General features: G+C 36.1%; 1 protein-coding gene across 1 annotated transcript in view; it reads right to left on the bottom strand.

Moving 5' to 3' along the window:
- LOC107584492 (calcium-dependent secretion activator 1-like) overlaps nt 1-26,930 on the bottom strand; it is a 90,208-nt gene that overhangs the window by 6,660 nt on the left and 56,618 nt on the right. The window contains exons 8-29 of the mRNA XM_016271124.1: nt 26,477-26,616; nt 25,688-25,754; nt 25,355-25,463; nt 24,939-25,151; nt 22,471-22,482; nt 18,613-18,749; nt 18,341-18,528; nt 16,004-16,105; nt 12,601-12,640; nt 11,097-11,247; nt 8,259-8,365; nt 7,727-7,756; nt 7,189-7,197; nt 5,146-5,302; nt 4,842-4,983; nt 3,704-3,865; nt 1,391-1,546; nt 1,115-1,262; nt 636-710; nt 450-533; nt 199-231; nt 6-113 (exon numbers count right to left, since the gene is read on the bottom strand). Of these exons, the coding sequence (XP_016126610.1) occupies nt 6-113; nt 199-231; nt 450-533; nt 636-710; nt 1,115-1,262; nt 1,391-1,546; nt 3,704-3,865; nt 4,842-4,983; nt 5,146-5,302; nt 7,189-7,197; nt 7,727-7,756; nt 8,259-8,365; nt 11,097-11,247; nt 12,601-12,640; nt 16,004-16,105; nt 18,341-18,528; nt 18,613-18,749; nt 22,471-22,482; nt 24,939-25,151; nt 25,355-25,463; nt 25,688-25,754; nt 26,477-26,616 (2,370 nt within the window). The remainder of the gene's footprint in view (nt 1-5; nt 114-198; nt 232-449; nt 534-635; nt 711-1,114; nt 1,263-1,390; nt 1,547-3,703; nt 3,866-4,841; nt 4,984-5,145; nt 5,303-7,188; nt 7,198-7,726; nt 7,757-8,258; nt 8,366-11,096; nt 11,248-12,600; nt 12,641-16,003; nt 16,106-18,340; nt 18,529-18,612; nt 18,750-22,470; nt 22,483-24,938; nt 25,152-25,354; nt 25,464-25,687; nt 25,755-26,476; nt 26,617-26,930) is intronic.

The following is a 26,930-nucleotide window of genomic DNA, read 5'->3' as shown; positions in this document are numbered from 1 at the left end:
CTTACATCAAATAATCTCTCTATATACACCTCCTCATTGACCTTATCTCTCAGAATGTCCTGAGAGTGACGAACAAAGGTCACATAGCCATCTGCAACATCCATCCCTGGTTTCTGTGGAAGAGGAAAATGTTAGTTTTGTATGGATTTGAATGAAGAAGAAATATTAGGGAAAGTATGTTGAATTTTTAATACTCACAGGGACATCCACATATTTTGATGCTGCTTTCACCTGAAATGAATAAAAAGTTTGAATCAAGCGTTTCTGGGTAAAATCACTCTCCTTTTAAATATGTTAAATATGTTTAACACCTAAAGTAATTTTCAATGTACAGTAAAGCTTAGCACCACAAAAATGACAAGATTAAGTGCAAATTACATAAAAAATGTGCACCTTTAAAAATCCAGAATGGTTTAATACTAGAATTGGAAATAGGAGATAATTCTTACCGTGAAGGAGAGGAAGGAGGAGAAGAGAGTTCCCTCATCATACCTGGAGATCTTGGCAAGTATGCTCTCCAGAATGACCACAAACTGTTCAGGTGGCACAAAACCAATAACTCAATGACAAATAATTCAACAAGAGTTATACCGATGCAGTACTTCCTTGATGTCAACCATTTTCTCAAAACGTACCTTTGCCACCAAAAGGGAAATCATGTCTTTTACACTCTCTTCAATAAGCTCATCGATCTGAGAGTGGTACTGTTTCTAAAAGGTAAAGACAGATTTAAATACTTAGACAAACTTATACAGTGGATATATAAAGACAGATAACTCAGCCGTAGCTGTTTAAACCAAAGATAAATCCATACAGAAATAGAAAGGCATGGCCAAATCTTTATTGAACAAAGTTGCAGGTGCCTGTACAACCAAATTCACACTTGTATGCCATTAAAATACACTGATTTACCAATTAAAACATGCATCCTTGAAAAATGAAATTTTGACCAAACATGAAATTGTAATTAATGGGGGCGTTATCATTTTTCTCATCATTTTCTTGATGTATTCTCACAAACATTTGCATAATGTTGACTCCTGAGGATGATGTGAAAGTACCAGTATAGATCAAGCTTTTGTCTGTCATATCAGTCAGAAGTTTTGCCAATTACCTCCTGGCCCATTTCCATGGCACACAGTTTAGCAGACTGGTCCTTGGCATCCACCATCACATTGAACATGGTGCATAAGGACAGTGGGATGCGGAAATCTGTGGAACGGCTGCTTTTGGCCAGCTTAGATTCAAACGCTGCCCTGGTGCTGTTGACCAGCAAAGGGTGGGAAGTAAATGAGTCATCTTGCATGAAATTTCATTCATACTTCAAAGACATACTTTAAAATCTTCATGTATACCATCAATTGTTTTGCTGCTAGAGATACTATTTTACCGTTTAACACTTGTCTCAATCATGTCACTTGACATGAGCTTCATACGGTTATCCAGATGTTTGGCAAACTCTTCTTCTGGCCAATGTAGGTCCCTGATGAAGGTCTGTAGGGCATCCAACTTCCAGAACAGATCTTCTGATGTTCCCGAGCCATTGCTGCCAGGTATAGTAAGATATTAGAAGTCAAAAGTCCCAAATATTAAGGAATTGAGGAAGATGCAGAGTATCTAAGACTTTATAAGATTGCTTTATTTTAACCATACACCAACTGGTGCTCCCAAAATTTGACCCTCAGAACTGCAATGTTTAATTTAAAGGGAATGTAACCGCACAATCAGTGCATGGCAAAATAAAACACAGGTGTGTTTGCAAAACACATCAATAACCTCGCATTGTTGCTTGGTTATTAAACCTTATAGTACTGACCTGAATTCATGCATACTTTGCTCTGTCAATTTGCTCTAAAGGAAAAGGGTCTGGGAATGTCATGGTGAGAGAAGGCTTGCTCTGTGCAACAGTTGCAAACGAACAGATGCTAAGCAAGATGGTGCTTTAATATGAAGCCAATGCTCTTAATGACATCCATTACTTAGAAGGAGAATCGATACTTTCTTAGAGTTAATGTTTAATGTTTTAATTGACTCTAAATGCAATGTGATTCTTAAAAGGATAGTTCAGCATAAATGCAAATTCTGTATCATTTGCTCACCCTTATATCACTCCAAACCTGACTTCCTTCTTTCTTCCTTGGAACACACACACACCGCACAAAGATATTTTGGAGAATGCTTTTGTCCATAAAATTCAAGTCAGTGGGGTCCAAAACATTGACTTTAATTTTATGGACAAAAAATGTTTGGAGATGATTTTCAAAAAAAATTGTTTTTTTGTTCTACATTAGATTTGGAATGACATGATGTGAGTAAATGATTTTACACCTTTGGGTGAACTGTATGTTTAAAGCAAATATTAAAGTTGGTAAAGGGCAAGGCCCAGTGACAAAAATGGAGGAAAGATCAAGCTCTCTCTCATCACCCATGCCCACTGAGACTAATGGCACTCCCGAGGTCAAAACACACCATGCAGTCGACTCTGAGGACGCTGCCATCCTGAGTAGAAAGATGTGTAATAAGGGCCAGGGTTAAAGAGTTAAAACATAAGAGTGAATTATGTTTTATGGGGACTGCTGCAATCTTGGAATTCGTTAGGTTCAAGACCAAGTAGAACTGCTTGAAATTCCTTATTGAAATGGGTATGATTCGGTGATCTTATACTGCAAATGTGATGTTGTTCTACTCTATTTGTTGAAAAAGAAGCCCACTCTGATGTTTGAACTCTTTGGGTGTTAGTTTCTACTGCCTTGGATGCCAGCTACACTGAAGTAATATCTACTTCAGAGCATCAGCTACCAACGCAATGACAGAGCTACGACCAGGCAGGGAGTTGCACCAACCCACACCCACTGGTAACTTCCACACAAAACAAACCCAATGTCCCTTCATGTTTAGACCACCTTTTTTGTCTCAGCTATCCTCCAGAATAATTTTTCTTACCATTGACATTCTGATGCTTATACCAGCTCTTTTTAATATCAACAAACCCTAATGTCCCAGCATAATTCATGCAGGTACTTATAGAAAGCACTTGCAAAAGGAATTTAAAATATTGACTACAACAGAATTGCTTAGGATACAAACACTAAAGGAAATTTTTGAACTTGTATGACTAAATACTGAGAAAACACGAAATGAGGAGATAACTTTCAATTAAAACAAAACTTGTTTTTGTTTTTTTGAAAAGTTGTTTTAGTCTATCATTAGTGTTTTATTTATGGTTTTAGTCCAAAATTAGTTGCAATGTGTGTTAACTTTAAGGCCATCTACTTGTTAGTTTGTATGATAGAATTGTATTTTAATACAAAGCATTGGCTTGGCTGTAGGTTTGGGTTGCTATCCAAATCTCACCACCTCAGTCTAACCTCAATGGCATGCACATTGAGGAAAATGAAGAGCTTTTCAGTTCTCATTTCAAATAACAGATAACATAAGCCTGTCTGGAACCCTTTGCAGGCTACTTGACATGAGAATGATTCTAGAGGCAAGTCATCTTGCCCTGTAGGTATTCTATATTCAATACAAAGAACACGGAAAGTCTGCTATAGCCATCATTTAAATGTCTTTTAACTATTGACAAGTTTAGCAAACATCTTGCAATTCAATGATACTTAATGGTAAGTTAACTAACCCCAAACATTTTCATGCCAAGAAGACTTTTGAATGCATCAGATCTCAGGTAAATGCATTGAATACACACTCAGAGTCATATATAGCACCCATCCAGGACGGAGTGGAAAAGCTAGGCATTTGTGGAAGGTTAACAGATAGTCCTGCTACTGGCACGGGAAGATTTGGTACTTTGGGAATTTGGAGGTTCACATTTGGTAGATTCACATTGGGCAGATTACTTGTTAAACTCCTGCAGAAACAGACAAAAAAAGAAACAAAAAAATCCATAACAGTGGCAGTGTGGAATGCTGCAAATAAGCAATGTAAGACATACAGTACAAAAAAGAGAAACTGAGAAATGGAAAAGACCATCTTCACACAAAGAGCAGACACATAAAAACTGGTCATTAAATGTAGGGAGGGAATCTACAGCACATTTAAACAGAAGACCTGAGTAGAAAGAAACGTGCGGTCAATAATATCGACAACAGCAGCACACTTATATAAAAAGGAAGTAAAAGCAGAATTTTTCCACAGCAAGAACAAAGATCTGAGGACAGTGGTGGGGTTTTAGACATACAAACAAACAACAAACAAATGAGGAAAACCATACTGACATATGATTCTCAAGGGGCATACACTTAATTGACAGAAGAGTATTCTGTTAGGCCGGGAATATTGGGGTAGGTTGTATCTTTTCTAAAGATAGCAGGTTATCGAAATATTGTTATCTGTTCGCTGGGAACTGGTATGAAATAATTAAAATCAACATGCAAACCAAAATTGAGCATGACACAATTGATTAGGACATAAAAGCATTCTGTTTAAAGTGCACATTATGAAGGTTAGTTCACAAAGAAAAGATGGAAACCTGCAAGACACTGAGTGAAGTCCATCCTGATAGATTGTGGACTTGGTGAACTTCCTCTGATGTTTGGCAGCTTTCTCACGTAAGGCATGGTTAAAGAGGTCACTCTACTTAAAATAATGAAATTTTTCGCAATGGCATAAACAAACTTGTTTCAGACTTTACCTGAGAAATCTAACTGGATGCTAAACAGATTCATTTGATTAGCTGTATAGTTTTGCTGAGGATATGCCTGTCCCTGCAATCTCACATATACGTATATACGAGTTGTTTTTTTAGATATTTTTTGTGATGTTTTTGTCCTGAAAGGCCCTGGCTCCCGGTCACCGCACACATTGTTGAGGAAGTGGTGTCTTACTTTACAGGCTCCCATGACTCCCGCTCAAATCCCCTGTGAATGGACTGAGCGATGGAGGACTCCATAAGATCCACATATCGCACCACAAGAGGGGCGTACAGGTCCTGCAGATGTTTGTGGAACTTTCCATTACAAAGGTGATCTGTAAAAACAGAAAAAAATAGTAGGCTATGACAATTTTGAAAGTAACATGCCCAACTTTTCAGTTATAATCACTTAATTAGAATGATAACACATTTCAGTCATTTTTGAGAAATGACAATACTATCAGAACTGTTAACCAAATGTTGCAAGACGTGCTTACAGTCGGTACGGAGGAAATCGTTTAGAAGCTGAAAGAGTGGGAAACTGTCCCAGCTCTCGGGAGACTGGATCTCAAGAGCAGCATCCATATCAACTCCATAGAGTGACAGGAAGTTCTCGGCGTGCTCCACCATCAGGTCTGACCACCATGCAAAGGCCTTGATAGTCCAGTAAAGGAAGAAAGAATAAAAAAAGAAGCAGAAAGTTAGAAAATCACAAGTGTATTGGGTAATCTCAGGCATGAAAAAGATTGTAAACTGGTTAAGTGTCTGCCGTATGGTATTTCACACATTCACTTTGTAAATCTGCTTCGAAAGTAATGGCTCTTCATTTGATCAGTAAGAGTTCAAATGAAGAGAAGCAAGAGTTTTTGGTCTGAATGGTTCATATTTAGCTTCAGCGTTAGAGGTCATTATGTTAATTAAGTAAATAGATAAGGCTTTCAAGTAACCAGTTTACAAGGGTTATGGTGATCAGTTTACCATTATGGACTTTAAAACTTACATTAGACCATTTATAAATTTGCAACACAGAAAATTCTACTATATAAATATTTCAAAACAAAGTCTAAATATTGTGAAAAACATTTTACCATAAGAAGAAATTTATGAATCTTCTATAAAAGATTGCATATCTTAAGAATTCCGAGGCCCTCGAAAGAAACATGTTAATCCAAATAAGAGAAAACAAATAAAACTACTTTAATAAGAGGGCCTGATATTCAAGTATAAAAAAATGACAATACACCTTAAATCTTGTGTTGCAAATGTGTGCATATTTGTGACCAGAGGTCATTTTTCCCATATCAGTTTAACTCCCAGTGGAGTCAAGATGCCAGAGGAGGTGCAGTTCTCATGCAAGTGAGGTAGAAATCCCTGCATGCTTTTGCCCTCCAAATGGAAGATGTAGTTCAACCGTTCACATCACTGCATCCCTACCCTCGGGATGGGGATGTGTCTTGCGATCATGCAACATTGCCGTCCCTGATACGCCAAAGACTGCAAGCAAGCAGCAGACTTCTTTACTTGGCAATGCATATGGTTTGCCTGAATATTTCTTCTTTAATCTCTCAAAGTGACCATACAATTTGGGCCTGTAGTGGGGTATTGAGCAGGAGTTTCTTAGATCAATCAGGCTTGCTTGCAGTTTTGGCATAAAACACTTTTCTTCTAATTAAAACAACTGACCAGTGATAAACCCATTCAAGGAACTGATCAGCCTTTTTAAGAGGCTTAATCCTTCCCTTTGGTTGCATGCTCTGTCCTTTTTTATCCCTCTAAACCCACAGCTTCAAAGAGCCCCAAAACATTTCCCCCAAAATCCATTCTGCTACATAGGGATAGCAAGCTCTAAGACCAGACTTACCATAGAACTTACCTGCAGGCTTCATAACACTTGAAAAGCTACATTTGTCATAACGTTGGGTCCAACAAATATAGCATCTGCTAGTGTAACAGGGCAATGCATATGGCTGAGCTTAACCAGACAGACAAGTAGAAAGTGGGGTAGAGAGCGATAAGAGATGCCAAATCCAAGCAACCCATGAATCCTTCCCCAAGGCCCTTCTTGCTAATCTATGAGCACTGGGTAGGTGTTAACATTAACACCCTTCTTGAATAAATACAAAAATCATACTGTAAATTAAAATCAGCAAGAGTAGCCCTGGGAAGAGGGCAATGTTATGACATTGGTTTGGTCATTTTGAGGAATTGTGAAGTCCATGTACACTAGCAGAAGGGAACACATCTAATTGGGAAAAGTTAGGGTGACACAACTAGCGTGGTGGGTGGGTAAATGTAAACATTCCCCTGGAAGCAAAGGAATCATTGAGCATTGACCTGGCTAGTCGGGGACACAAGCCTTACAAGTTTGAAGGTAGACTTGACAGGCACAATGCTGAGGAATTAAGACGAACCCATGTCAGATGCGGCAAAACATTCCCTCACGTTGTGAGGAATGGGACATTACAGGGGAAGGGAACCCTTTATAGCTCATGCACAAGCCAGTAAGGGGCTTTTTCACTGCATTCATTTTGACCACATACCTCTTTTCCCTGCAACATCACCATGGAGTGAATGGTGAGGAAAAACATGAACACGTAGAGAGTGATGTATGTGCAAAGTGTTAATGTGTGCACAAAATGTTGATTATAAAAAAATTTTCCCAAAACGTTTGGATAAAAAGTAACAATTGCGAGATTTAATTCAAATGGAAGATATAAAGTTGCAATTATGTTTGGTTAAAATGGCTTTCTATATTATAACATTGGGCAGTGAAGCATTGTAGTTTTACAAAGTAACAGTATGATCTACAGATGGTTCTACCATAATGTCTTGGCGCTAAAACTAAAATATTTAGCTCATTTGTAAATCAGTGTGTGAGGAGGGAGATATTTAAGAATTTTCCAGAAATCCAAGAGACCAACTCTTTATCTCAATTTCACCATGTTCTTTAAGCAACGTCTTGCCCCATTCCACCCATACAAAAACAGAAAAGCCCTTAACTGCGTGAATCGACATGCTTGAGGGAAAAGTTACACTATGTGATGACAACTTAGGAAAAAAAGAAACATGATACTGTACCGACTGGTCTCCTGTACTTGTGACCGCAGCCTGTTAAGCATATTCAGAAAGATACAGTAAATCTGTAAATCTCAGGAAGACCATGGATTACCTAATACTTTAAATTGCATCTTGGAATAAAGCCAATTATGCATTTGTTCCTGGAGTAGTAAATGCTGAAACATGCCAATTATCATAATTACAGCTGAAAACCATGCTTGGCTCTCTATTCATAATGCATCTTCAGTTCTGTTTAGTATTAGCCATTCCAAAGGAATCTGTCTAACATTCAGAACACAGAAACAATCTGTATTCTGGGGCTTTCTTTGGAGTATAGATCCAGGGAAAGTGGTTTAGAGACCTGGATCTCACGGGAGAGTGAACTCTTGCTGTTTCACTAATTTCCACTAATACAAATTGCATTGTGCAAACTGCAAAGCTGCCTTCTTTATTATCAGAGAGGAGCCACCGGCCATTTAAATCAGCCCTATTTTGTACTAAAGAAAAAAGAGAGTGAATGTGGGGGAAAGAGAGAGAAACAGTCCAGACTCACCTCGGCGTGATGGTCCTGGTTCTGATGTAGAACCTCAATGACTAACTCTGCCAGGCGGATGACATGCTCCAGTTTTTTAGCAGGCGTAGCTAGGTTAGCTACATTCTCTGGTGCAGAATGGTGGGAAGAAGAGGGACGGTTAATATTACAGTGGTTGATTAATATATTTATTCTATGAATCTCTGATGTCATGAGCACTACAATGCAGTCTGAAGAAGCTAAGGTCATAAATACCTAACTGAGCATGCAGAAATGACAACACTGTTGATGACACTCATAACACTTCAAGAAAAGATGCCTAACTGATGTCAGAGAAAATAATGGACTTTTTTTGGTAAACTCTGAGGTAAAAAAAAAAATAATTAGTTTGGGAAGCTTGCAACTAAATTGGGGTTCAAAAGTCTGAGACCACAAGTAGTTTTGCTTTTTTCATAATTGATACAGTATATATTTTGTGATTACAAACTATCAGCATAATAGTTGAGGTAAATAAAAAATTAACACATTTTCATAGTATTTTGGTTTCTCTTTTTTCCCTGCAGTTTGAGCTGCATGAACTCCACTACTTGTAAAAAACCTCATAATCATGTTCTCCAGCATGATTTGCAAATGTTTCAAAGAGTACCTTGTGCATCAATGTACGCTAAGAAGAAGAAATGCAGAATCTTTACAATGACATATTTACATCATAACTTTTCCTAAAGCCTAAAATTTCTTTCTAGATGTTTAATGTGGACACAGACGTTTGGACCCCACTGTAAAAACCTTTATACTAATACTGCATTTTTATTTATCTAGGTAAATTACTAATAATTTGTAGAACTTCTCAATACTGTCTAGAATTTAAGGCCAACACATGAGAGAAAAAGCAGACCAGATTGTCAGACATATGCAACACTTTGATGAAATGAGGACATCCGGACACACAATAGTGTTTCTGGTTTAACACGTAATCAACTTTTGTCTGAACAAGATGAAAAGACAGAAAACAAAAAAACAGCTAAAGAAATAAAATAAAATACCGACCAACTCAGCAATGCTGAGGTCTCCACTAAAGGAGAAAAGAAAATCTTTAATTTATTGACTGAAATGCTACTTCAGTCATGAAGGACATTACTTATTTATCATTTAGTCTGACTCTTAAATCTAGGTGTCTAGAGTGTGTAATGTTCACTTTTATGCCATTGGTTTATCGGTCTGTTAAATTCATGGGTTATTAATGGGGTTGTGGGGCACTGTACTGAAATGTACTACACTGGGAACCATTAATATCTGATAGAAACTCATTCTTACTCTTCCTAAGGCCATGATGTCATCAACACAACATGATAAAGTAATGACAATGGATTTAATGACAATCTAAGATTATCATTATCCAAATTTCATACTTTATCTATTTTCAATGTGTATAAAATGTTCTGGTCATGTCAAGTTTCTAAGACCAGCACTGGGAATTAAAGCAGCAAAACATCTGTTAAAATAATGAAGATTTAGAGAAGTGGTTCTCAACTGGTGGGTTGTGACACAAAAAAAGTTTGCAGGTCTGCAGCAAAACCAGTTGAGAACTACTTGATTAGAAAATCTATGGATTTCTGGATTCAGATATTCTTCAGTTACAATCTTATTCCCAGTACTTCAGCGAGAAACATTTGCAATAATTCTACCCTCACATTTTAACACACTGAAAAGACTGCCACTGAAATATTTGTGAAAGACAGTATTACTTCTTGTAAGTCTGCATAATGTAGCACCATTAGGCAGACTGTTCAGTGCTAAGATGTTCCGTTTCTATTTCTAAAGTCATAATATAACACAAAATAAGTTTTTACCCAAATTTTGTGTATATTTTTATAGAAGAATACTATCTTCACACAAATAAAGTATCGCACAAGGGAGATCCTTGTGTCGTGGTGTGTACAGGACTTTCAGACTAAACACATTTTCCTTGTAATTGTGTCATGTTCATGTGCCAGGATGTGTTGAAGGGGACAGGGGATGACGTCAAACATAGCTTCACCTGGATCCTTCTGATCCTTTAGAGTTTTCTCAACTTGAGAGAGAGAGAGAGAGAGAGAGAGAGAGAGAAATAGAGAATCAGAGCAACATAAGGAGAGGGAGGAATAAGGGAGAAAGAGAAGGGAGAATTGGGGGAGGAAAAATAATTATTCCTCAAGGTGGCATGTTTTAGCCCAAAGTTGGTGCAGCATCCCTGGTAATTTCACTCTTGGTCGCTCTCCAGAGAATTATTGTGTATTTGATATAGAATAATAGAAAAACAATGGCAAACAAACACATGTGGATATTTACCTGGAACGACAAGAACAAAAACACAGCAAAGCAGCAACTGAATGACATACTGAACAAAGAGACAAATCAAACACAGTTTGTAGTAATCACGAACAAGACAAACTTGTGATGTTGGAACACATAAGTCATAGCTCATACACGTGTGCTAAATCCTGCTCTCCCGGAAGCTCAGTCACCTGTTGATGTGTCTGGAATCCCCCAGTGAAACCACCTACCACACCACAGTAACGATATACACTCAGACAAAGTAAAATAGCGAGCAAAGTAAAAATGCATTCAAGTCACAAACATGAGCTTCAACCAAAAACGAACAAGAGGAAGCTGAACGGATGCATCAGTCATGTCGTATTACAAACAGATGGAAATCTCTGCCAAAGGAATTAGAAACGGAACGTTACGTATCGTTCTCTACTCAGTGTCTGTCGTCTGTGTGAAAATGGCAAAACAGAAAAGTTCCGAAAAGGATGTGACATGGAGGATTGAGTTGATGAATGAGAGGTAAAGAATGAGGGTTGAGGAGTTGTTACTCACGGATGGTTAAATCCATCACTTGTGTAGCCAAGGAGTAGATAGGATGATCATACATTTCCCTCTTTTTTCCTAAAGAAAAAGAGGATTCCGGCATGCAAGAGTTTGGGGTCAGAGGAAAGGGGGTCAAGGGTTGAATATGGTGAAGGGATGTCTTGTGTTAAGGGAAGTTCTCATCAAGAAATCAGTTTTTGGAAAAGTTTGGACAATACAACATGATTTGATGGTTAAAACCCTTAAACCACAATCACCCTTAAATTCTCACTTAGAGACAGTAAAAATTAGAAACAAAGTGGAAGTGGAAAACTTTTAAATGTTCACTACTGTTCAAACGTTTGGGGCCAGTAAGTTTTTTTTTTTTTTTTTTTTTTTAAGAAATTCATGCTTTTATTTAGCAAGGATGCATTAAATTGATCAAAAGTGTCAGGTGTTTTCTTTTCTTTTTTCAAAAAAACAGTTCTTTCGAACCTCTATAAAAATATTATTTTCAACAATAATATCCAAATCAGCTTATTAAAATGATTTCTGAAGGATCATGTGACACAGAAGTCTGACATAATATGGCTGCTGAAAATTCAGCTTTACCATTACAGGAATAAATTTACTAAATACATTTTATTTTATTATTACTGAATAAATACATTTTAAAATATATTAAAATAGAGTTATTTTAAATTGTAATGACATTTCACAATATTACTGTTTTTACTGCATTTTAATCAAATAAATGCAGCCTTGATAAGAGTCCTAAAAAAAGTTAAATCATACTGACCCCAGAGTTCTGGGCTGCGTTTCCCGAAACCTTCTTAACGCTACGTCGTTCATAAGTTATACCTTAAGTTGTACCTTTACGTTAATACGTGTTTCCCGAAACGTTCTTAGTTATGTATACCTTCTGTAAGTCATTCGTTCGTAAGGTTAGTCTGGACCACTCTTAGCTATACCTTATCTCTGTTCACAGTTCACTCCGCTAGTGGCCACACCCAGTGTTCAATTAGTGTTCAATAAATTGAAATGTTTTTATGCAAAGAATAAAACTGTCATTATGCTGATGGTTTTTCGTTTTTCCATTATAATATACAAAGGCACATCGGCTGGCAAACCATTAGGCAGCACATAGTTAGGAGTCTATTCAAAGTAAATTAATATGGTGGTGAGTTTGGTCAAACTATGGCAGCGAGACAGCGAATAGTTGTCCTAAATCAAAGGCGGCTGCGTCCGCGGAGCCAGTTAGTGTATGTGCACTATTTCATTATAGTGTCATAATAGCTGCCATGTCAAAAGATACAATTCTACAAAAATGTCGCCTGCCACGGGAGCAAATTCTAATATTTCTAAAGTGCTTCTTTATAATGAACATCGCTTTCTCAATACTTTACCCGCTCTATAACGCAGTGAAAAAGCTCTTGTATATAGTGAACAATCGATTCTCGAGCCATCGATATCAACCTATTCAGCACCACCGCCATGGACAGCACCTGCTAACGTCGCACGTAAGAAGGTTTACCTTAAGCAACATCCGAAAAGGTATAGTTCGGGGAACACACCTAGGAAAGGTATACCCCTCGTTAAGGTGTATCTTTAGAGTCTTCGTAGCGCGCTAAGAGACACCGTTATCGGGAAACGCAGCCCTGAACAGTAGTGTATTGTTCACACAAAAATTTAAATTCTGTTATTTGAAACACATACAATAATTTTCTTTCTTCAGTGGATTTTATTGACATTGAATCGACTGATTTGAATGCTACTTTTACTGTGTTTTTGTACTTTTCAAACCTTTTCAGAGCAACCAGACACTTTTGTTGAATGGAAAAAACAGCTGCTTAGACAGTCAGGAAAATATCTTCTTTGTGTTCCACTAAAGAAAAGAAAACAATATGCATTTCAAGCAACAAATCTGAGTAATTGATGACAGAATCATATTTGGGTGAGCTGTTGTTTTAAGGACACTGCACCAATTTCATGAGGGAACAAGCATCCAAGACCTTGATACTGTGTTCTAAAAGATTGTCAGCCATTTGTGGTTTGTCACTCTGTTCGAAATAAGCAACAGAACCAACGATTTGATGAAGTAGGCTAGAGGGTATTCATTCTAGGGATGTTCATTTTAACCGTTTAACCAGTTAACCGACCGTAAGAATTTTGACCGATTACTACAATCAGTTAAACAATTTCATTATTTTTCTTTTCAGTAATTTATATAAAAATAAAAAGGTTTGGTGCATGGTTAAAATACGCTATGCGTATAAAAAAAATATTTTTAGGGGGGAAAAACATAAATTGCATAACATAAGTAACGTTAGCATTTTATTATTTCATTCAGAAATAGCCTAGGCCTAATGCCGACACGAAATGTTTACATGTTTACATATCCACGTAAAACAAAATGTTTTGCATAACATCACGGCGGTACTGTGATAACACTTTAATGGCACAGATTTTACTACATATTTTTTACTAAATTTTTTTCCCCCATTTGTTTGACTGACTGTATTTTATTATGATAATGAACAGGCTGCATTGTCAAGGTAGCAATGCTTAACTGTGTGCGCACTGGCGCAATCACTTGAATTTTTTCCTTCTAACAGTGGAAGAAACTACTCCTTTTAGTCCTAACGATAAGCGGAATTGTAAAGGGTTTGCCTTTACCTTTTTTCTGCCGTCTGTTTCCTTTCGCGCAGCACAAAAATGAACCGAAACTCTGCGTAGGCCTACTAGGCTTGTTGCAGTTTTTCTTTCATTTTCTTTATTTATTATTTAAGTGTATATACCTATTTATTTGTTATATATATATATTAGGGCTGTCAGTCGATTAAAATGTGTAATCTAATTAATCACAGGGTGCTGCGATTAATTAATCTAATTAATTCAGAATTGAATCACCGCTGTGTTGCTCGGAGACACACAACACTTCTGCTGTGGCTTTAGGCTATAGGTAATATATTCGTTGGCAAAATTGAACAAAAACACACAATATTGTATTTAAAATATAACACAATATTAATTTAAAATAAAATTTAAATATTAACTTCTTATTTACTGAACTGTTGTATAAAATCACATTTAATCTTGTGATATTCGGGACAAAATCAGCACTCCTGTGATAGCCTACTGCTCATACTGGGGTATTTTTTGCCCCAATACCTTGAATTTTAGAGCATAACTTCGTTTATGGAGTTGTTGCTCTGCTTCATATTTGTCAACAGTCAACTGTATGAACTGTAAGATGACGTACAGGTCTGGGGGCGGGGCCAGTGCGTTAACCGCCTTAAAATATTTTAATCGCGTTATTTTTCATAACTAATTAATTAAGTTAATGTGTTTAACTGACAGCCCTAATATATATATATATATATATATATATATATATATATATATATATAAATTGATGATAATTTGTTGTGATATTATTATTATTATTATTATTCCCTGTGAATATTTTAGTATTACCTGCAATTACAGGTAATACGATTACCTGCAATACTGTAATACAATTAATATAAATAATATTGCAATAATTTATTATAATATTATTATCTAATACGTTTACACTTTATATTGATAGTCCACTTTAGATAGTCTACTAGCCATAAGCAACTTTGCAACTGCATGTCAACTAATTGTGATTAGATTATCCGTAGGTTAGGGTTATGGTTAGTAGAATAAACTGACGTACTTGAAAAGTTACTTAGGCTATCTCATAGTCAGTAAAATGTCTAAAAAATGTAAGAAGCTATTAAGCAGACAGTCTACAATAATGACTGATCGATGACATAGTTGCAAAGTTAGAATGTATAAAAAGGACTATAAAAATGAAGTGTTACCTTTATAACCAAGCTGTGACAATTCGCCCTGGTCTACCGTTTTCATTTTCATTATTACTCTTCTACCACAAGAGGGACCTATTAGATTGCATTTCCTCTGGTACACTTGCTGTATTTCTCATTTCAGTCTGAGTTTATGCCTGTCTGGATTTTGACCATTGTTACAGATATATGATAAAGTTACGTCACTGTCATTAGTATGAGAGAGAGATATATATATATAGCCTAGCTTTATGTTTTCTCCGCTCGCAGAAGCGCTGCAGGTGCGTGATGTGATATGATGACCATGTGAATCCTCATGTTCTGTTGTTTGCTGCTTTTTGGGCATGTAAAATTAATCCCCGGGAAACAAATGTTAGTATTTTTTAACAGGCCACAGACACTTATCCTTTCTAATTTAATTAAATTCTAATTTAAAATCGGTTCCCAACTGGTCGGTCGAAAAAACGGGTTATGGACAGCAAGGAAAAAAACACAATGCTAAATGTGAAAAATACAATGTTGCTAAATTGCAACCCCTTTAAAGAAAAGAGAAAATGCTTCTCATATCTTTTATGGCTGACGTCAGTAAATTCAAAATCTTCAGTATTTTTCTCCAAATGAAAACCACAAACAAAACCGTACAAGGTAAAAGACACACTGAGCAAAATGAAAACACATCTAAGTGTCTTGTTTGATTTGCACAGGCTATAATTTGAGCTCTGTTGGTGAAATCACATTGATATGTTTATGCACATAATGGCTGTGCACTCCTCATATTCAGCCTAATATAATATTTGGCTCAGCATTTGTTCCATGCATTAAGCTGATAAATCACCTCTTCTGTTGTTTATGCATTTACAAAACCGTCGGTTTCCCTACTCGGCCTAATAATTTGCACATAGTTGGGCCTATGCAGTCCATGGTGATATATTCTTTTTACTGTATGATTTTAAAGGACATTTTTGTCTAGTTCTGTAGACTAAACATTTTAATGAGGTGTTCGATTGCCACTCAATGTCCTATATAAAATCAAAAGAACTGCTGATGTACATAGTCTTTCTGCTTGTGAAATGTTCAATTAAAGTCTTACGTCTACATACTCACCTAAAGTTTGTGATCTGATTCTCCAGAAGGACACGTAATCGCTCTTTGATTTCCTCAAAGCGTTCTTTTTCCTCCACCGTTACTGTTCCAAGACCATCAGGCCTGTTTTACAAGCAAAACATGCCATTATTTGCAAATTGATTAGGAAGAAAGATCAATTTTGAGTCAAGAGGAAAGTGATACAAATCAAAAGAAACTCTTGAACTGGTGTATTTATTATTACAACAACTAATTATGATACTATATAATTGCTTTTTAAAGTCCTGTATATTTTCAGTGAAAGCTAATCAAACCACATTAACATTTCAGTATGCAGTACATCACACTTGTACCAATAAAATACAGGCCTGGCACACTGAGTCCAGAAAGAACATCTAACCAGAAGCAATGTCTGGCTTTCTTAAATCTAATACACTGGCTATAAATGTATTTGTACCCAGCAGATGGGACCCTGTTGTGATACTCTTGGGGCGCATTGTTTCCAACCCATTTTTTTATTTACAGCTATCGATGTTACAATACTCCACTTGGGCATTATATTGCATTAAAATATATTTAATACACACTCAGCTGCAGCACAATAATAAATATACTTTCAACAAGTCAGTGGGAAGAGAAACCTAAACTAAACATGCCATACAAGTGAATACAGGCTTGAATTCAATGAATTACAAAATTATCCTACTTATTTCCATACTGGATCTTGGTCTTATTGTGAGAGGAAATATATCATGCAATATCATGCTGACTTTAAAGGACTAGTTCACCCAAAAACATAAGATATTTAGTTATTTTTTGTTGGAGTTTATGCAGCATTTAGAAGGTTCCACTTAAAAAGACTCAAATAAATCATGTCAAATCATAAGTTTGTGCTACAAATAATCCTTATCTGTCAGTTTGACTGATTGATTAATTTTTCTTCATGCTCTATTTTCAAACATCAGGAGAATAATGCAATGTTTGGTGTTTTAATGTGACATGGTACAACAAGAATATCTATGGCAAGAGCTCTCATTAGTCCACTGCATTCTTTTCTTCCTGACTATTTTTATTTTTCCTTTCTATTCTACTCTAACAGAATGAAAAAAGACAACATATACTGTGAATCTGTGGCCAGCTCTCCCAATTTAATTTACAATACATCATGTGAATAATTCACTGGTTTTAACTGAGAATCTCTTGTTTTTCTCCCCAAATCCTCACGTCTATTTCCCTGTAATTTTTTTCCCACACAGATGCTTTAAAATATAATTGTCTTTCCTTTTCACTTTTAATTCCTATTAGCTGTTTTAAGTTGAACGCTTTTAAAGGACGTAAATACAATATTTGTTATCTGTCAAAATGACGGAAATCAATTTGAATCACTATCAATTATATGTTCCAGTTAATTAACATTTTTGATTAATGCAATGAATCTGCCTGTAATATTGCTGTGGAAATAATCAAGCTTTTGGGGCTATTCATGGTCTGTTGAAAGTAATTTATTAATGCTTTCACACTTTTAAATTCACATTTTATGTTTATTGGTTGAAGGGCAAGTAGAATAATGTACAGTAACTTCATTGTACCCAGTTTTTGAAAATGTGTATTATTGTGGTCATAGAGCAAACCTTTGACTGATTGGTCATAGTTTAACGAATGTTACTCGCATAATTTGTGCAAAGCATCATGGGGTGAAGGAAAAGGCTGGATATTTAAAAAATGCTTTGTCACTTGACTTTGAAACAAGTTAATGAATAATTATTTTTCTTTTTTGGGTAAAAAAATTAGACAAGCTAAGCTGTTTAACCCATTTCACTCTGTGTGAGATACAGTACATTTACTGCTACTGTACAGTGTGGAATATGATGCTGTTGATATGTTTATATCCTTGACAAGCCCTCTTACCTTGTGCTTTCAGGGGTCAGCTGTGTTTTACATTTCCTCTTTTTTTTAGACTCCTTTTTCCCTCCTGACTTTGAGCCAGCCCCCTGTAACTCAGACCCCCTCTGACTATCAGGAACATGTAATGAATGAGCAACACAATGAGATTTGGAAAGTAAAATAACAAAAAAAGGAGAATGGAAAGTGTAGTGGCTGAAAGAATACTGCTGAGGTTTGGAAAGTGGAAAAGAAATGAAAAAATGATTGAGAACAAAAGACACAACACATCAAGCAAAATTATAAAGAACATTCACAGGGAAAAAATATAATAAATGCTAAAGCAAAAGTGCAAAAATATGCTGATGACTTGCAAAGAGCCCTTGGTTCTCCACCCTCGTTCCTGCTTCCATGATCTGTATCTCTCCCAACATCTAACATCCAAGTAATGCGGTGCATCCGTATGCAGGCCTGTACCTGTTGCCATGAACATGCGAGGCACAAAACGCGAAGCTGTAGTGCAGCAGCGTCGGGTCGATCATGTGCCCAGCATCTGCCCTCTCCAGAAGGTCACCAAGATAATACAGATGTCTGTGGCATCCTCTCACCCCATTCCGAGCGCAATATTCATCCAGAACAAACACCTGACCCGGGCTAAACCATCCCTGCATTTCCAGCAAATGGGTAGACAGTTTGGAAATTATGTATACAGTTGTTTTGCATTGAATTCAGCTAAAAAAAATACTTACCAGACATGCAAAGTTGTCATTTAGCCTGTGGTCCAACGTGAGCCTCTGCACCATCTTGAACAATAAGGCATGATCAAAGCTACATGGGTTAGCTGAGATAAACTCATCCATGCCGTGCTTCTGTGCCCTGTCAGCATCTATTCCAGCCATTCATGGGAGAGGAAGGGAGAGGGGGTGGGTTCAAGAAAGAGGAAATTAGCAAACAGCAAGAAGAATGATTTGTTCTCCTCCCACCACAAAACTAAACACCTAGAATGAGTACTCTATGGCAAATCAAAGACATTGAGCTTTCACATTGTCAACTTGCAGCAAAAGTCAAGCAGAATTCAATCGGACCTAGCAAATGTGGAACTGAGTGATAACCCTCAGCTCACATTCAGTCTGGACGTGCATGCATGAGCTGATCTGGGCGTGGTCTCTTCCTGTTCTCTCAATCAAAAGCTTTTCAACGTAAAAGCCACCGATGGCATTGAGGAAGTGGCGCAATTCCAAATGATACATTTTCATGTATTTTCTTTCTCATGAATACAATAGATTCTGCCATTCGCAATTGGTTAATGTCACTCATTTCGAAAGAGAAGATGGATTGTGTGCTCGTAAAAATACTAATGGCAAAAAAAGAAATCAGGGGCATATGTTAGCCTATTTTGATTGAATTAACTAACATGGAAGTTTCTACTGTAATTAATAGCGCATCTAAAACGACTAAGTCTCGAAGTATACTCAAAAGTTATCTTTAAGATGATACTGAAAGACCCATGAAATGGCTTGGCAAGCACAGTTTTCTTTTTCATTCTAAAGATTTGATTAGACAGAAATATGTGGAGTACAGAACATAGTACAGTTTAATGTATTTTAAATGTAGTTTATTCCTGTCATGGCGAAGCAGAATTTTCAGCATCATTACACCAGTCTTCAGTGTCACATGATACTTCAGAAATCATTCTGATATTCTGATTTGCTGCTCAAGTGTTGCTTAATATTTTTGAAGAAACTGTGATACATTTTTTTCAAGGTTTCTTTGATGAATAGAAAGTTAAAAACAACAGAATTTATTTAAAATAGTAATCTTCTGTAATGTTAAAATGCCGTTACTATCACTTCTGATCAATTTAATGCATCAAAAGTATAAAAAAAAAACTACTGACCCCAAACTTTTGAACAGTAGTGTATGCTAATAGAAAGGACATAAAAGTCACAAAGCAATTTCATGGGCTTTTTAATATGCTCAGTGTTATATGCTAAATGGAATCAAAATCAACTAAATAGTCTATGCAATTTTCTAAAGTCCTATGCGCATATATTTGTTGGAGAAAGTAGTACAAGAAAAGTTATTCCTAAAAAACTGGCCCCTTGATGAATTACTTTATTAGCAACAGAATGATAGAATCTAAATCTGTGCAGTGATGAGCGTGCTCTAATGAGAGAAAATGTGAAGAAAGAATAAAATAGTAATCTTCTGTAATGTTAAAATGTCGTTACTATCACTTCTGATCAATTTAATGCATCAAAAGTATAAAAAAAAACTACTGACCCCAAACTTTTGAACAGTAGTGTATGCTAATAGAAAGGACATAAAAGTCACAAAGCAATTTCATGGGCTTTTTAATATGCTCAGTGTTATATGCTAAATGGAATCAAAATCAACTAAATAGTCTATGCAATTTTCTAAAGTCCTATGCGCATATATTTGTTGGAGAAAGTAGTACAAGAAAAGTTATTCCTAAAAAACTGGCCCCTTGATGAATTACTTTATTAGCAACAGAATGATAGAATCTAAATCTGTGCAGTGATGAGCGTGCTCTAATGAGAGAAAATGTGAAGAAAGAATGTGCATCGTGTTACACCAATGATTAGGGCGTGTGTCTAGATAACAACAATGATCTCACACCTTTTTTTGTGAAGACATATGGCTAAAAATAAAGTGCTTAATCTAGTGGAGGACAAATAAATACTATCCGGATCTGCTTAATTAGAGGAACTTGGATCAAGTTATGTTATCCTTTGGCTGAGTAAAGCATTGCTACAATTATAAAGACGTAGACTAAACTAAAAGAGAAGACAAAAAAGAAAGAATAGAGGCACAGGAAAAGACACGGGATTGTAGGAATGAAGAACTCACTGAGGAAATGAGATAGAGGATAGACAACGGACAAACTGAATGAGTTGAGAAAAGATAAACATCAGAAAGAATGGCAAAGAAGCCCTATAACTAAGCTACTCAGGATGATAAAGAAATGAGAAAAAGGAAGTGTAAAAATATATAACAGACTTTATGAGTTATATGAACCATGGAACTGTAGGGAAGAAATAAGAAAAGATGTGCTAATTACAGGGTAAACCTATGGGATTTAAGGATTTATTAGCCTAATTCATTTGCATTTTTACATTTCATAATTATACATTAATTAAAATAATGTACTTCTACATTCCACACAGTTTTGAATCGGCTTATGCACAAACCGTTGTGCTGCATTCAAATAAGACTAGGACTTATGGGGATGCTAATAAGCTAGGAAGCATTATTAATATTATTTTACTACTATAAAAACCATTTTTAATGGTTGTATATGATATTTCATTGAAAATGGATGTCTTTTACATGCAGGAACACAGTGAGACACTCCACTGTGCTTTCCATTGTCATGCAAGAAAAGGAAAGAGGAAGAAAAAAAAATTGCAGTAACATTTTCCGCTTGCCTATCCATTAGCATTCTGTATTTTTCTCTTAGCATTTGCAAGTTGACAATACTGGAGAAATTTTCAGTGTGTTCATAAGGGTTGCTGAGCACACTGACAAGCAAGCCACTTCAGTGGCGTGCCAACAGGCTAGCATTACGGTTCTAGTGCAGGTTCACGGCTTTGGCAGGAAGCCAACAGAGGCTACAAAGTAATGAATTCATTCTCTGTAAATAATGGAGGATAATCAGAAAAGGAAGAAAATGAACTTGTCTTTCCATCAGCATCTGAATGGATAACATGACATCAAAATGCTCACCTACTCAAGCAGTAAAAGGGCAATCACACAGATGCAAATAATGAACTATATCTTTGCTAAGTTCTACATTGGGTTTAGGGACTACTTCTAAGAGGCCCATTTCCACCGGACGAAAGATAATTAGGAGTATTTCTCGGTGAGGAGGGATGGCAGTGCCTGCTCCTTCACATTGGCATTCAGAATACTCCACTTACATATTTGCCAACTCTTGTGAAGCTCAAGTTAAAAAATAAAGAAATTAGTTGAAAGGCAAGTGAACCCTCAAGAGTAAAGTCCAAGCAGTCAAAAATGTACAATACTTCACTGTTGCAGTTACCGTAGACAGAACTGATTGTCAAAATGCTAAATTTGGATTAGTTACTCATCCTGAATGCAAAGACTGTCAATTAGGTTGCAAAATCAACTCTAAAATTCTCAGAATTGACTCAAAAGATTAGCAATCACATTTTTGGATTATTTTTCAAATTAAATGCCACCAAATAGTCGATAACCAATAAAACAAGACAAACCCTCTTCCACTTTACTCTGAGGGGTCTTGTGATGCCAATGATGTTTATGTAGAGAAGGCAATTATGCAAATAAATCATAAACCATATTAACTTAGCTAAATGATAAGTACAAACGCACTAATTTACATGCAACCTAAACTGGCAAGAATAATGAAAGTTTGTAGTTTTAGCCATCATCAAAAAAGTTCAACGCAAAAGTAAAATAATCTACTTTGGTCTAAGGCATGAGGAGTGAGATTTGAGAGGAGGAGAAAAAGAACAAGAGAAAAAGGATAAAGAGAGCACGTTGCATTGGTCAGATAATGGTTTTAGGATTATCTGACTGGTGCTAGCTAACAGGTTAGCACTTACCCTTGAGTCCAGCTAGAAGACAGCAGGGTAAGAAGGGACAAACCAGAATAACATAAAGACTAGCAACAAGGCTGAAGGAAAAAGCAGACACGAAAACCCTGACTCCACTACAGCTGCAGGACTAAAGAAGGGTACAAGCAAAGCATGAACGAAGAAAAAACACAACGTAAAATACAACGACCTGTATTCAACAAGATAGTGCAGTTTGAACTGGTGGGTGGTCAGATTGAGTAGTGAAAGAAAGAAAGAAAGAAAGAAAGAAAGAAAGAAAGAAAGAAAGAAAGAAAGAAAGAAAGAAAGAAAGAAAGAAAAAGAAAGAGAAAGAAAGAAAAAGAAAGAGACTATATTTTGGTGTATTACGTTGTGCTCTGCTGCAGCTGATTTTGACAGGATTCTCACAGTTGCACTGGATTGCCAAACACTGGTACAATCTAAATCACTGGAACATTTACTAACCATTTACTAACACTGTACTGGCAAATACACTTACCTTCACACATATATTTGAATGCTGGTCAAATGTGTATTTGATGCCAGTATCAGCTTCTAAATTGATTCTATGAAGGTACTGCATCCAATAAACAAGTGAGCAAAAACAAAACACTGCTCAGAGAATAAATCCAGTAACCATTTAAAGTTCAAATTGTAAGCCATAAAAATAATTCAGGTTGTCAGCCTACCTCAGAATATCACAGCTTTCAAAGTACAAAAACATTGGTAACACTTTGCCATAAAGCTCTTTATGTTTAAAATAGCTAACATGAAATAACATTTTCAGTGTATTTATCTATAGATTAATGTCTACATATACAAATACATTTTAACGGTTGTGTAAATTAACATTAGTAATGTATTATGAATGAACATTAATTATTTGTATATTACCATGTATTTATATATTAACAATATCCTAGATTAATAACCATGAAAACTAATGTTTCCAAAGTGAGCTATATAGTAAAGTGTTACCCAAACAGAAATACTCAGGGATTGCACTACCCTTTAAATATTAACTTAATCATTGTAGGTTATTATCATACTTTGTAATCAATCAGAGTAAATCATGTATATTTAATATATAAAATGCTGTTATCAGAACCTTCATAGTATTCTAGAATCTGCAAAAACATTCTGCAGCAAAGAGATGATTGCTCATGGGTGTATTGCATGTTTTATATTCCACTATTCTGTGCCATTCAAGACCACCTGGGGTGTGTTAAGGTGGAGGGTGAAACATTTGCACAGTGTAATAATGTTTCAGAAGGGAGAGGGTCTGTCTTATAGTGAGAAAATTGAATGGCATCTGAACTTGTGAGGGAATCATCTGACCACAAGAAACATTCACAAACAGGACAAATAAATCAATGGAAAAACAACACAGAACCTCTACCTTTAGATTTTGTATATGTGGTTAAAACATGAGCTATATTTAATTGAAAACTTATTTGAACAGTGTATCAATTCCCTTAAGACACATTTTGTGATATAAGACATTGCTATGGACAGATGCTGAAGTAGATGCACACCAAAAGACAAGGTTCTGAATAGCAGGATCTATTATTATTTTGATGCTTCAAAGTGATTTGATATTAATGTGAAGTACTATTTTTTTTAAACTTTAACAGGTGTTTAAATTGTTGGTGAGAACGTTTAGCAGAATCTTATTTTAATAAAAGGTGCCAATAACAGTTTTAAAGGGACAGTTCACTCAAAAATGAAAATTCTGTAATTATTTACTGATTCTCGTGTCATTCCAACCCCCCAGAACTTACTTTCTTCTGTGGAACACAAAAGGACACAACATGAAATTGCATGCAAATGAACAATGGACAGGGTTCAAGCTTCCATAATATCATTAATTAAGTCTTCTGAAGAAATATAAATGCAAAATGTATGTGTTCTACAGAAGAGAGTAAGTCGTATGGTTTTGAAACAACATGAGAGTGAGTAAAATATGTCATAATGATCATTTTTGGGTTAACTATACCTTTATAGATAGAAGCTGGTATTGGTTGACCACTTTAAATTATTTAAGCTATTTTATATTAGCTGAAAAGCCTTACACATGGATACTAAAACTAATCAGGAGTGCATAAGGGCAGTAACAAAGACATGGACATTAAAATAAACACATTTTCCCACTCTACACACTCGATCTTACCTTTTCCTGCTACTTGTGCAGTATGCTGAGAGTGCAAGGTAACATTACTATGACATATTGTGTTACTAATTCAACCTGAAAACAACCTGAATTAATTTATTCACTATTAGGCTGTGCTATCTACTGCACTTTGGACCGAAATGACGTGTTGTCACGGTGAACACTGTCACTTTATGTGAGTGGTTGTGGGGCATATATTATATTAACAACCCTTGCTATGTATTTAATTTACTCGCCATCTCAGCTTCAATTAATTTTTGTCCTGACTGACATTGTGTTGAAATGCTTTACTGGTATGTTTACTTACAGAACTGAGAGATGGGGGCATCCATCTGTGCCGCAGCTCCGCCCTTAGAATTCAGTTTCTGGACCTGGGTGGGCGGGACAGGTTTGTGTGATTGGCCAGTAGCTCGATACATGGCCTGCACCCATAGGATGCGGTCCTGCTCATCATCACTGGCAAAGATCACAGTGTCACCCTCCTTCACTGCATTGAAGAAAGCCCGGCCTCCATCCAGACCTGTACACACAGAAATAAAAGAAGTCAACTTCAAGTAAATTCAGGTTGGTGGATACACCTAAAATGCATTTTAGACACATTTACAAACAAAAAAAACAAAGATGTAGATTATTACATCAACTATGGACATGTTCCACTAACGTCTGAGAACCATAAAGTAAGAATAGGTACATAAGAGTAATCTGTGACTGTGGGAGTATTACCTGGCTGTGGGTCAGTGTAGTCCACAGTATAGCCATCTAACTGCAGCAGCTCCTGTGGTTCTGACTTCTTCTCTCGATAGCTGCAAACGGCAAAGGTATACTGACTCACCTGTAGGAGAAAGAGAAACAAATAGTTTTAAAATGCTTAATATGCCATATGCAGCCCATTAGATTGTCTGGGTTAAATCTGTGTCATATGCGCTACTTAAAATTGTACATGGTTCATTAAGGCCCTGATGACCGAAAGGCACTTCAAATGGAAGCCGAAACCAAACTTTGTTAAATTTCATCATATTTTTCACGCACTCAGTTTAAATATATAAAAAGATATACCTGGACCAAGACAAAGAAGCGCTTCTTCCAGCGTTTCCAAACGTTTTTGCCAGCAGCCCATAAATACCTAAAGAAATAATCACAGTATTTTACTTCAACTCATACATACTCTCATACACTACCGTTGAAATATTTTGGTTCAGTAAGTTTTTTTTATACTTTTATTCAGCAAGGATGCATTAAATTTGTCAAAAGTGGCAGTAAAGACGTTTATAATGCAACAAACGTTTTTTATTTTAAATAAATTATGTTATTTTGAACTTTCTATTAATAAAAGAATCATGAAAAAAACATAGCATGGTTTCCACAACAGCAATACTGTTTAATTTCAATATTGATAATAATAAGAAATGTTTCTTGAGCACCAAATCAGCATTTTGATTGATTTCTGAAGGATCATGTTATACTAAAGACTGGAATTATGGCTGCTGAAAATTCAGCTTTTTCACCACAGGAATAAATTACATTTTAAAACGCATTAAAATAGAAAATATATTTTAAATTGTAGTAACATTTCACAGTATTTATTTTACAATATTTCACAATATTTTATTGGTTTTACTGTATTTTTATCAAATAAATGCAACCTTGGTAAGCATAAGAGACTTTCAAAAGCATAAAAAAAAATCTTACTGACCACAAATGGTAGAGAGCAATATAGTACATAGTGTTTCATTAAATCATGAAATAAAAGATGTTATGTCTGGATGATACTGTTTTGAAATGCAATCTCCAAATGAACTGAAGACTTTTATAGATGAGTATTCCTGTCCCCACAAAATCCCTTACCCACAAGCTTTCATGTTCTGAGGTTTGTCCATGCGCACGGCAAGTTTGATCTTCAGATCTTGATCAGGGCAGGCCTTGGTCACAGTCATCTTGTGGAGCTCTGCCTGCTTTGGGCTGTTTGGAGTTGGGTGAAGAACCACCTAATCATTCAACATGAGAGAATCATGATTATAAGTCCTAACACCAGACTGAGCAACCACAGAGTGAGAAACAAAGCTATCACCATTAATAAGAACAGCACATCCAAAATTAAACTTCTGTAATTATTTACACTCTCAAATGTTGTTCCAAACCCGTATGACCTTCTTTCAGGACACAACTTCCATTTTTGGTGAGCTATCCCTTTAACATGTAATCCTATAGCTAGTGTCTGCTCTAGAAACTCTAAGACATTTTCACACATGAAGCATTCAGTAAACGGATAAACAGGTTGTGTGGGTGTGGGAAAATATCC

Source organism: Sinocyclocheilus grahami, unplaced genomic scaffold (assembly GCF_001515645.1).
Source record: "Sinocyclocheilus grahami isolate Dianchi unplaced genomic scaffold, SAMN03320097.WGS_v1.1 scaffold60.1, whole genome shotgun sequence".
Lineage (NCBI taxonomy): Eukaryota > Metazoa > Chordata > Actinopteri > Cypriniformes > Cyprinidae > Sinocyclocheilus > Sinocyclocheilus grahami.
This window is presented reverse-complemented; position numbering and strand designations above follow the sequence as displayed.